The following is a 12,797-nucleotide window of genomic DNA, read 5'->3' as shown; positions in this document are numbered from 1 at the left end:
AGATATCATAGAGGGGGCAGATATCATACAGAGGGGGCAGATATCATGCAGAGGGGGGCAGATATCATAAAGGGGGAGCAGATATAATACAGAGGGGGCAGATATCATACAGAGGGGGGCAGATATCATGCAGAGGGGAGCAGAACAGAGTGGATAGCTGGCTAGAGCAACAAAGACCTTTGACAGGTCATAGAGCTAAGACGTGGAAAGAGGCGGAAGTTTAAATAGGTTTTACCTTCTCAAGGGATTTAATTCCCTCCCACATGTCTTACTGTGTTAAAGTCCAAGAAATCATATTTATGGGTGCATACTTCTAGATGGCATCTAGAAAATTCTTATTGAATAAATACTTCATTTTAGGGCAGGGTAAAACTAAGGTCTTAGCCGAGAGTTATTTCCTGCTTTAACTAGTGATTGCAACGGAGAAGCGAGCTCTGTTTACCAAGGTTTGCAGATAACAAGACAGAATTTGGCAGAATCATAGCTCAACGCCAGGAGTCTGGGCTTTGAGAAGAAAGAACTCCATGAATTCTAACTCTGCTACTCATAGTTTTATGGAAATGTGTGCATTTTTCAGCTAGGGAACACAAAACAGAGCAAAACCAAACTGAGCAAGGTAACAGTGACTATTTCTTGTGGTGGTTGCAAGAATGAAACAGCATATGGCATCTGTGAGCTCTCTGAACACGGTGCCGACACGGGCCAGGAGCCGCAAGGACAAGATGTGTCCCAGATCATTGCTGCTCCACAGGCGTTTAGAGAAGGGAAACAAGAAGTACATAAAAAATTATGGTAAGTCCTTGGTGAGAATAACACAGTCAAATATTATGGAAATCACACAGCTGGAAAGGCTCATATTTTCTGGAAAACTAAGGAAAGGCTTCCTAGAGAAAGCAGCATTTGAGATAAACGCCCAGTGGGTGGTTGGATTTGACAGATGGAAATGAAGTGGAGAGCAGTGGAGGTCCAGGCAAGAGCACAGGGACTGGGAAGGAGGGGAAAATGTAGGGCAGTTCAATTTGGCTGGCCAGACAGGAAGCAGAAGCACATCTGACTGGAAAGACTTGCTAGGCCTATCTTGTGGAATACCTTTATTCCAGAAGATTTCTTTTGCGTTAGGGCAGGGAGTCACAAGATCAGAACTCATGTTTTACATCTTTGATGAGACATCAAAAAAATCAAGTACAATTCAAGGGAGTGCATCTGATCCTCCTCATTCATGGATCCTGTATTTGTAAATTTGCCTACTTGCTAAAATTTGGTTGTGACCCCCAAATCAACCCTTGTGGGGAGTCATTTGCAGACGTGGGTGGAGTGGTGAACAATCTGAGTCATGCAACACACATACCCAGCCGCAGTCAAGCAAGATAGCACTCTGCCTTCTTGTTTTGGCTCTCGTACTGTAAACACATACCTTTGGAGGAGTCTCAGATCCTGGATACTCTCTCTGGTCTAGTTTCTTCCAACGATCCATTAGTTTGGTCACCATAGGTGTGTTAAAATCGACCAACTGGAATCCTGTAACATTGGCTCCACCGTGTATAAATCTCTCAAGAGAAATATCCTTGAATCCCTATAGAAATCAGCACGGCAGTTTGCTAAGTTCAGTTCATTAGACATTTCAGCTCTTCAATGGTAACATAAGTTAATAACCAACATGGATATCTATTGAGATTTCTGATAAAGCAATGGCTGGAAACGATGGAGGGTTCAATTATGCCTAATTTAGCTGTTAAATTCTGTCATCCCAAGTCTAATACATGAGAAAAGGATAAAAATATTTTCAGTTCAACTCAGTTTAACAAGTATTTCTTGAATGCCTCTGAATGCCTTTTATGAAGCATGGAGGCGGATACAGGAGATGAAAATGATACCATCCAAAAGTCCCCGGTTGAGGGCATAACTGCCCTCTCACACAGATATGTAGAAATGTGTCTTATGTGAAGGGAATATCCAGGTATTATGGTACACTGGGTCTGTGATGGGCAGCACCTTTTTAGGGGGGTTCAGTTTAATTACAAAGTGGTCTGAAAGCAGACGGAGCCAATAATTTGAGCCAGGGAGGGTAAAAGCTTTGATTCTATGAGTCACTACAATCCTCGAAATCCTGGGACATGGTAACGGAAGAGAAAAGAGCAAGATATAGGACATTCGTGGACTTCTGTGTGTGGGAAACAAGATGATGCTCACCAGGTGGGCTGAGGGAAGAGTGTCCACAGGTGGGTTGCAAAAATTTTGGAAAGTTGTTTACTTTCCCCTTCCTATCATCTATCTATCTATCTATCTATCTATCTATCTATCTATCTATCATTAATTTTTTTTATACCTGGCCTTTTTTTTTTCCTGCTAAGTATTTAGGTAAGGTGCTTTACAAAAACAAACACTCAATACAAGTGTAAAACAAATGGGCAATTAGAAGAAGAGGGGAGAAAACCTACTAGGTAAGTGAATTAATAAAACCAAAGGTATTGGCTCAGAGAAAAGTAACTCCCCCCAACACAAACACATGTGCACACATGAGTTTCTAGCATCTGTATTTGCTTTTTTTTTTTTTTTTGGTTTTCTCTTAGTATTTAGTGAAGTGTTTTTTTTTAATTTTAAATATATATATTTTTATCTGTTTTAAAGATTTTATTTATTTATTTGAGAGACAGAGAACAAGCAGGGTGGGGGCAGACTCCCGTGGAGCAGGGAGCCCAACGACGCGGGGCTCGATCCCAGGACCCCAGAATCATGACCTGACCCGAAGGCAGATGCTTCACCAACTGAGCCACCCAGGCGCCCCAAGTTTTTTTTGTTTTTGTTTTTGTTTTTATGTGAATTTGATTCAACTGTGTGAGTGAACTAAGGGAAAGTGTTTTGTTTTTCTATTTTTTGGCAAAAGTAAACTCCGCAGCAGTGACCCCGCAGTTAGCACGGGAATCAGTACAACAATCAGGGAGAAGACCAGGGCCTGGGGTTGCCTCTGCCGTAATGTGTCTCAGCCTCGGTTTCGGAAACTTCTGTTTTTCGTTAATAACAAAGCAGGCTATATATGCACACTGCTGTTTGGCTATCTAAGAAGAAACAGACCAGTCTACTGACAACTAAGCGAAGTTGCTCTGGAAAGCCCCGGGAGTGTGTATTTATAGCTAATACTGATGGTGGGCTTCTTATGTGCTGGGCACTATGCTGAGCACTTGACACAGATGATCTAGTTTGGTTCTCCGAACAAGATGATGAGATACATCCTATTATTAGACTTATCTTACAAATAAGGAAACCAAGGCTCAGTAGATTACAGAAAAACTACTGAGGATCATATAGCAAATACATAGTAGAACCAAGATGACGCTTGTGGTGGCCTTTTCCGCCCTAGGCTCCCGTGGATTCTTACCCAAGGTAAGAGGAGAGAGGGTTATACTGTCGAAAACTGTCCACGTCCTGAATCCACCTCTGTAACTTTCTGGCCGTGGGTTTCTCATGTGCAAAATGAGAATAACAATGCTAAAGTCACTAGCACATCTGGTTTGAATTCAGTAAATGATAGCTGTTATTAATTAATTCCTTCAACAAATATTTATCTCCTGCCTATTACGTGCCAGCTAATTTGACAGCTCATCAGTAACATTCTCATTTCACTGGGAGAGAAACTAGACACCAGAAAGCAAATCTATGTTTTTGAAATGAGAAAAGCACTGTCCACCAATCTCTAGCTAGTAAAATGTCAGCTGAACATTTGTTTGCTTCAAAGAGAAGATAGGGCAGACCCATGGGCAGGCAAAAAAAATTCGTTTTCTAAAAGCTACAGTGATTCAACTATTGCATTAGTTGCTAATTGATGACATTATTAGTTTCTTTCAGCATGGCTGAAACAGAAGACCTGCCACACTTCCTTCCATTGCCTCTCCCACAGCTGCAAGACACACAGGCAAAGCTGCAGCCTTCGGAAAAACCATCTGATGTCAAGTCTCACTGATAAATAACAGTCCACATTTCTCTGATTCCATCCTGATATGCTGAAGGAGAAGGAAAAAACTACCACCACATCGGATTTTAAACTTCTTTCAGTTCTGACCTGAATGAGTGGTGGGTGGCTCAGTTAATTTTAGCTATGTCTGAGTACAGGCAATGTTTTTCCTTTCATACACCTTAAAATAGTTTTATATAGAAAAGTGATAGGATCTAGGCTGTGAAGTCATTTTCTTGGAAACAATTACCTTGGTGCCTATTGAGACTTCAGTTTTTACCCAGAGAGTATTGTGGAAGGAAGGTTCTAGGAGACACTGTTGTAAAATTGTAACTCTACAGTGTGTGTGTGTGTGTGTGTGTGTGTGTGTGTGTGTGTGTGTGTGTGTGTGAAATCAGTGGTTAGTAACTAAGTAAACAGTATATAGAGTCTCTCTATATAATATACTGACATCCTAAGGAAAGATTAACTTTCAACTTGGTTTTCCTTTTAATTTCCATTGACAGTTCATACATCCTCTGGGGGTAAAGAAGCAAAAGGAAAATAATAAATGGCAGGACTTCAGATATCCTGCTATTGATGTAAATCTGTAAATCTATCACATCACAGGTGCTTAATAAATGCTCATCCTTTAGGGTGTGACTAATTCTGATTATATTTCTGCTGTTTTGCATTTCAGGCTCAAAGGACAATGAAATCATATTGAGACAGCTCTTGTATGGTTAACAGAAGGGCTGCCAAGTAGAATGGGAGAGGTTTCCTTTTAATATCTTTTAAAAACCAGGTTGCTAAGAAATTGACTTAAAGTATCTATTTTTGGTAACCAAGTATGTAGATGGTGGAATCAGATGTGCTCAATGCAGAAAAGTTAAAAATGCAGTAAGCACAAAGAAAAAGGTAAAAAAAAAAAGTCTTCACGTTCATGGAATCTTGAGTGGGGTCACTGCCCATGAGTAAAAGCGTGCTAGTCTGCAAATATGGGGAACTGAGTTCTAGTTCCCATTCTGACACCAACCTGACGCCTACATATGGACAAATCACTTTACTTTCTGTATCTTAACTTCCTTACCTTCCAAACGAGGCATGGATGGTGTATGCATGTCTGTGTGTTTGTATGTGGTGAGGTCAGGGACAGGTACGCAAGAGCTGTGGTTAATCTTCAATCTTTAACACCCTGATCATTCCATAATTTTATACTACTTCAAGAAAGAGCCAGGTGTTTTCCTAAATGTAAATGGAATATATTTTAAAGAATTAGAAATCTAAATGAGAACAAGATTTTAAGAATTTGCCTTGCAGGTGCAACAATGTCAACAGTTTCTTGTTGCTCCTCACCAGGAGCAACTGCTGGAGGAGGGCAGAAGGAAGCTCTGAATACAAATACAGAGAATGTAAGGCCAGATCCCCCTCAAGGGTGGTATAGGTAATATTTAAATGAATGCTCGCTTTGTGGCTACATCAAGTATTTAGTAATTTTAATTTTATTTATTTGATTTATTCTTTGCAATCAGACAGGACAGAGTTTCAATCTTGCTTTTGAGACTTAGGATCTGTGTGATCTTGGGCAAATTACACTGAACCCCATTTTGCAGTCTATAGAATAAGCATCTATGTTGAGGGTTAATTAGAACAATTATAGCAACAAAATAAACACAATGACAGAAGCTGGATGCTGGAGGATACGCAGCCCTTTAACAAAGAGGGAGGGTAAGGGTACTTTTTAGAAGGTCAAATAAGACATTGTCTCTTCCTCTGGTGATCTTGCAATGTGCTAATAATGTCTTATTTGCAGCTGGGTGACAGGATGGTGGACAACACTTGGTACAGAGGAGGGGTAAGATAATGAGTTCATGGATGAAAAAAAAACTGTATTCTCTATTATTGGCGCCTGGTGTGACTTGTGAGCCCCGAAGAGGCATTATCAGATTAAGTACGAAAGGACAGCTTTCTGGAAGAAGTGACTGTTTATCAAGATTGGGTGGACTAAGGACTGCCTCCCAGGGAGACAAAGCTAAAGCTGCGAAGATAAAAGAGCTATCAGGTGTCTGGGAACTAGTCTGGTTTTGGGAAGGGGCACATGTGGGGTGGAGTGGGAGAGAGGATCTGGGGTTAGAAGGGGTAAAACTGGAAGGATTTTGTGTCTTAGGGACAATAGTGTCAATACTCCACCCTTAAGGATGTTGGCAGTGCGGTGCCTAGGTTTGGTAGGACGTGGTAACAAATGGGCACTGCTGTGTGTCCTTTTGAGAACTGCGGAAGTTTTATGGAGAGGTGAGATGTCAGGCATTAGCAGGGAGGGCTGGAGAGATCTCAGGGTCTTTCCCTTTCACAAAGCCCCTGAATCCTTTGACTGCATTTGCAGCCTAGAGCCAAAGAAATACTTTAAGCTGGGAAATGATATGATCACACCTGTTTTAAAAAACAACAACAACAGCAACAAGAAAAAATCCGGGAGAAAAGTAAACAAAGAACTGGAAATGAGGAAGTCGATGGGCAAAGTAGGGAAGCATTTTTCTTACTTAAATCTCTGAAAAACAGACACTAGTGAACCAACAGATAAGGTTTTCCTGCTGCTAAGTATCTTGGAAATTTCTAGAACAGAGTTTAATCTAATGAGATACAATTAGACGACAGGTATGTCTAAGTAAAACATTCCCACATACAAACCAGAAACAGGACAGAGGAAAGAAAGATTTTAGCAACCTTTCTTTTGTTACAAATTTTACTCATCCTTGATGTGCCAAGTGACAGCGGCAGTGATACCAGAAAAATTGCAAGAACCCGGGAGGGGCACGTCCCTGCACATACATATCAGGCAAAGCTCATGCTATTCGGATGGCATCAACTCTTGTGGGTCTTCCTGGACGCTTAGCAGTCTAAAGTTTGAGTCACAAAGAAAAGGGATCCTCGTTTCTTTCGGCCCTTGCCTGGGGAGGTGAGGTCCCAGCCCAGTGCACAAGCAGCAAAGCGAACCAGTGGGACATGGAGAACATCAATCTGTTCCCGTTTCATCAAGACAGAAGGATGCATGGGATTGAATTATAGTTAACTGAAGATGATAAATTTAACTTATGGATAATGAAAAGACAGTTTTGAGTAGTGCTGATGAGCTTTCACAACCCATTTGCATCCTTACTCATAATGAAATGGAATGTTATTTTATTTAAATATATGAAATCTGCCTTTGATATTTCAGGTAAAGGATTTAATGGCCACTAAGAAGCCAGTATTTCTGGGACATTACTTGTTTTCTTTCTTAGTTTAGAAGATTATCATTTGAAAAGAATAAAAAAAATATCCATAATGAAATTTGGCTTCTCTGTGGAGATAACCCTGCTTAATTATAAGGGAGTTCCTTAACTTTTACTTTAAAAATGTGTGCTTGTAAATTCATGATATATTTTAGGCAGCACATATGGATGTCTGATGTCTGTCTTGCTTCATTCTTCTCTTTTTGGTAAATACGAGTTGGCCTTCATACCTTCTGCTTTCTTTTTCAATGTTATGACTACAGAATATTTTATAGCGTCTGGACTACTTGTAGCCACCAGTAACTAATAAGAATTATTATTTTAGAAATCAGTTCTTGCTACTACTGTTAAATCAGTCTTTTCTTCAGCTTTATTGAGGTATAACTGACAAGTACACTTGTATTAAACCTAAAGTGTACAACGTGATGATTTGATGTACGTATACCTCGTGAAAGCGTTCCCACCATCGAGTTAATTAACACACCCATCACCTCACATGTTTACCTTTATTTTTGTCTCTTTTGGTGAGAACCCTTCAGTTCTACTCTCTTGGCAAATTTCATTTACATAATACAGTATTACAAGCTACAGCCACCATGTTACATATTAGATTCCAAGACCATATTCATCTCATAACTGAGATGAGTTTGTAGCCTTCTACTAACTTCTTCCTATGTTCTCCGCCCTCCAGCTCCTGGCTAGCAACACTGTTCTCTAGGAGTTAATATAGGAGTTAGATTTCTTAAAAAAATTCCCGATATAGGTGATACCATGCAGTGTTTGTCTTACTCTGTCTTCTTTCATTTAGCATTATGCCATCCTGGTTCATCCATGTTGTCAGAAATGGTGGAGTTTCCTTCTCTTTTATGGCTGATGTATATATATATTTTATCCATTCATCTGTTGATGGACACAGGCTGTTTCTATACTTTGGCTACTGTGAATAATGCTACAATGAACATAGGGGTATAGATATCTTTTAGATATTATGATTTTTTTCCTTTGGATATATACCTAGAAGTTGGATTGCTATTTTTAATTTTCTGAAGGATCTCCGTATTGTTTTCCATAGGGCCTGCATCAGTTCCCATTTCCCCAACAGTGCACAGGGATTCCCATTTTTCTACACCCTTACCAGCATTTGGTTCTCTCTTTTAGATAATAGCTATGCTAACAGATGTGAGCTAGTATCTCACTGTGGCTTTGATTAGCATTTCCCTCATGATTAGCGATGCTGAGCACTTTTTCATGTACTATTGGCCATCTGTGTGTCTTTTTTGTTAAAATAGTCTTCTGCCCATTTTTATTTATTTTTTAAAAAGATTTTATTTATTTATTATTTATTTGAGAAAGAGAGAGAGAGAGAGCACAAGCCAGAGGGAGAGGCAGACTCCCTGCTGAGCAGACAGCCCGAAGCGGGACTCGATCCCAGGACCCCAGGATCACGACCTGAGCTGAAGGCAGATGCTTAACTGACTGAGCCACTGAGGTGCCCCCTCTCTGCCCATTCTTTAATTGAGGTATTTGTTTGTTGTTGTGGGTTTTGTTTTTTTGCTATTGAGTTGTAAAAATTCCTTGTATATTTTGGATATTAATATCCCTTATTAGATACGTGGTTTGCAAATCTTTTCTCCCATTCTGTAAGTTGCCTTTTTATCTTGTTGAATGGCTTCCTTTGATAGGTACAAGGCTTTTTAGTTTGTCATGGTCCCACTTGTTTATTTTTGCTTTTTGTTGCTGTGCTTTTGGAGTCAAATCCAAAAAAACATTGCTAAGATCAACGTCAAAGGGATTACTTCCTAGGCTTTCTCCTGGGAGTTTTACAGTTTCAGGTCTCATGCTGAAGAATTTAACCCATGTTTGAATTAATTTTTGTGTATGGTATAAGATTTCTGCATCCACATTCATCAGGAATATAAGCCTTTAATTTACTTTTTTTGGCACTGTCCCTATCTGACTTTGGTGTCAATGTAACACTGGCTTTTAAAAATTATTTTGGAAGTGTTCCTTCCTCTTCTATTTGTTGGAATAATTTCAAAAGGATTGGTATTAATCCTTCTTTTAGTGTTTGGTAGAATTTGCCCATGAAACCATTTGGTTCTAGACTTTTTTGGTGGGAGTGTTTTGATTACTGATCAAACTCTTTACTTGTTAATTGGTCTTTCTTTTTCATCATAATTCATGCATAGTGTAGGTTGTGTACTTCTGGGAATTTATCTGGTTCTTCTAGTGTTCTAATGTGTTGGTACGTAACTGTTTATAGCACTTTCTTACTATCCTTTGTATTTGTATCATATGAGTTGTAATGTATCTTCTTACATTTCTTATTTTAAGTGTTCTTTCTTTTTTTCTTAGTCTAGCTAAAGATTTGTCGATTTTGTTTATCTTTTCATAAAACCAGCTCTCAGTTTCATTGATCTATTGTCTTTTTAGTCTCTATTTCATTTATGTTCACTCTGACCTTTGTTTTTTCCTTTCTTCTACAAACTTTGAGCTTAGTGTGTTCTTCTTTTTCTAGTTCCTTGAGGTATAAAGTTAGATTGTTCATTTGATTTTTCTTTTTTCTTAATGTAGGCATTTATCACTATGAACTTCCTTCTCAGACCCGCTTTTGCTCTATTCCACATGTTCTAGTATGTTATGTTTCCATTTTCACTTTCTCAAGGAACTTTTCTATTTCTCTTTTAATTTCTTATTTAAGCCATTGGTTGTTCAGAAGCATTTGTTTAATCTCCATGTATTTGCATACTTTTGAAATTTCTTCTGGTAATTGATTTCTAGCTTCATATCTATGTGGTTAGAAAGGTTGCATGATATAATTTCAGGCTTCTTAAATTGATGAAGACTTGTTTTGTGGCCTAATATATGATCTATCCTGCAGGATGCTGCATATGTACTTGAAAAGAATGTATATTCTGCTGCTCTTAAATGGAATATTCTGTCGCTGTCTGTTAGGCTCATGTGGTCCAACAGGCAATTTAAATTCATGTCTCCTTGTTGAGTATTCTGAGTCAAGGATCTAGCCATTACTGAAAATGGGGTACTGAAACAAAAATACAGTCAAGAAATGGGCAGAAGACATAAACAGACATTTCTCTAAAGAAGACATACAAATGGCCAGCAGACCCATGAAAAGGTGGTCAACATCACTTGGCATCAGGGAAATCCAAATCAAAACCACAATGAGATACCACCTCACACCAGTCAGAATGGCTAAAATTAACAACTCGGGAAGCAACAGATGTTGGTGAGGATGCAGAGAAAGGGGAACCCTCCTACACCGTTGGTGGGAATGCAAGCTGGTACAGCCACTCTGGAAAACAGTATGGAGGGTCCTCAAAAAGCTAAAAATAGAACTACCCTTCAACCCAGCAATTGCACTACTAGGAATTTATCCAAAAGATACAAAAATAGTGATTCAAAGGGGCATATGCACCCCAATGTTTATAGCAGCATTATCCACAATAGCCAAACTATGGAAAGAGGCCAGATGTCCACTGACAGATGAATTGATAAAGAAGATGTGGGGTGTGTATGTGCGTGCGCACACACGTGTATATATAATGGAATATTACTCAGCCATCAAAAGAGTGAAATCTTGCCACTTGTAATGACATGGATGGAACTAGAGTATATTATGCTAAGTGAAATAAGTCAGTCAGAGAAAGACAAATACTATATGATTTCACTCATATGTGGACTTTAAGAAATGAAACAGATGATCATAGGGGAAGGGAAGGAAAAGTAACATAAGATAAAAACAGAGAGAGAGGCAAACCATAAGAGACTCTTAATTATAGGGAATAAGCTGAGGGTTGCTGGAGGGGAGGTGGGTGGGGGGATGGAGTAACTGGGGGATGGGCGTGAAGGAGGGCATGTGATGTGATGAGCACTGGGTGTTATATGCAAATGATGAATCACTAAACTCGACCCTGAAACTAATAATACACTCTATGTTAACGAACTTGAATTTAATTTAAAAAAAAAGGAAAATGGGGTATTTAAATTCCCTATTATTTCTGGGTTGCTATATCTCTTTTCAGATCTGTTAATATTTGCTTTATTATATATTTAGGTGTTCTGCTGTTGGGTGCAAAAGTGTTTACAAATGTTGTATTTTATTGATGAATTAACTCTTTTATCATTAAAAATGATATTCTTTGTCTTCCGTTATAGTTTCTGGCTTCAGGTCAATTTGTCTGATATAACTATAGCTACTCCTTCCTTCCTCAGTTTCCATTTGCATGGTGTTTTTTCCCTTCTTTCACTTTCAATCTGTTTGTATCCTTAAAGCTGAAATGAGTCTCTGTAGGCAGCACAGAGTTAGGTCTTTTTTTCTTTCTTTCCTTCTTTTTTAAATTCATTCAGCCACTCTATGTCTTTTGATTGGAGAATATAGTTCATTTACATTTAAATAGATGTCAGTAGGAATAGCTTTAGTATTGACATTTTGTGAATTGTTTTCTAGTTGATTTGTAGTTCCTTTCTCCCTCTCTTGTTCTCTTCTTTTGTGATTTGATGATTTTCTGAGGTGGTATGTTTTGATTCCCTTCTCTTCGTGTTTTCTGTTTCTTCTATGATAAGTTTTTGCTTTGTGGTTACCATGAGGCTTTACTAACACATCTTATAGCTATAATAGTCTATTTTAAGCTGGTAACAACTAAACTGAATGCATACAAAAACTCTACAATTCTACACATTTCTTCCCACATTTTGTTTTTGATGTCACAATTTACATCTTTTTATATTGTGTATATGTTAAGAAATTATTGTAGTTATAATTACTTCTAATATTTTAGTTTTTTAACCTTTATGTTAGAGTTAGACGTGATCTACCCACCACTATGACAATATTGGAGTATTCTGAATTTTTCTGTATACTTACCATTAGCAGTGGGTTTTATACTTTCATATGTTTTTTTTTAAAGATTTTATTTATTTATCTGAGATATATATATATATATATATATATAGAGAGAGAGAGAGAGAGAGAGAGAGAGCACAAGCAGGGGGAGTGGAAGGCAGAGGGAGAAGCAGGTTTCCCACAGAGCAGAGGGAGCCCGATGTGGGACTCGATCCCCGGACCCTGGGATCATGACCTGAGCCAAAGACAGTCGCTTAACCGACAGCCACCTAGGCGCCCTACTTTCATATGTTTTTATGTTACTAATTTATGTCCTTTTATTTCAGCTTGAAACATTAACATTTCTTGTAAAACCATTCATGATCAACTCTTTCAGTCTCTGCTTCTCTGGAAAATTCTTTCTCTCTCCTTCAGTTCTCAAGGACAACTTTGCCAGGTAGAGATTCTTGGTTAGCAGTTTTTTTCCTACCAGCACTTTGAATACATACATCATCCCACTCCCTTCTTACTTATAAAGCTTCTGCTGATAGTCTTGTACTTCCCTTGTACATAACAAGTTACTTTCCTCTTGCTGCTTTTAAGATGCTCTCTGTCTTCAAAGAGAGTTTCAAAGAGAGTCTTCAAAGTTGTGAATAACTTAACTGTAACGTGTCTCAGTGTGTATCTCTTAAGATGCAGCTTATTTGGTATATTTTGGTCTTCCTGGAATTGGATTCATATGACTTTCCCCAGG

The 12,797-nt window shown here is 38.6% G+C and overlaps 1 protein-coding gene across 10 annotated transcripts in view; it reads right to left on the bottom strand.

Annotated features, from left to right (window-relative positions):
• Positions 1-12,797, bottom strand: part of GRIA4 (glutamate ionotropic receptor AMPA type subunit 4) — a 384,695-nt gene that overhangs the window by 69,981 nt on the left and 301,917 nt on the right. For all 10 annotated transcript variants that reach the window (XM_025893767.2, XM_073903663.1, XM_073903664.1 and 7 more), the window contains one exon: positions 1,415-1,573. In XM_025893767.2, coding sequence (XP_025749552.1) covers positions 1,415-1,573 — 159 coding nt within the window. The remainder of the gene's footprint in view (positions 1-1,414; positions 1,574-12,797) is intronic.

Source organism: Callorhinus ursinus, unplaced genomic scaffold (assembly GCF_003265705.2).
Source record: "Callorhinus ursinus isolate GAN/ISIS: 27379988/994484 unplaced genomic scaffold, GSC_fseal_2.0 scaffold19, whole genome shotgun sequence".
NCBI lineage: Eukaryota > Metazoa > Chordata > Mammalia > Carnivora > Otariidae > Callorhinus > Callorhinus ursinus.
The sequence above is the reverse complement of the archived record's forward strand: the minus strand, read 5'-3'. Positions and strand labels throughout refer to the sequence as shown.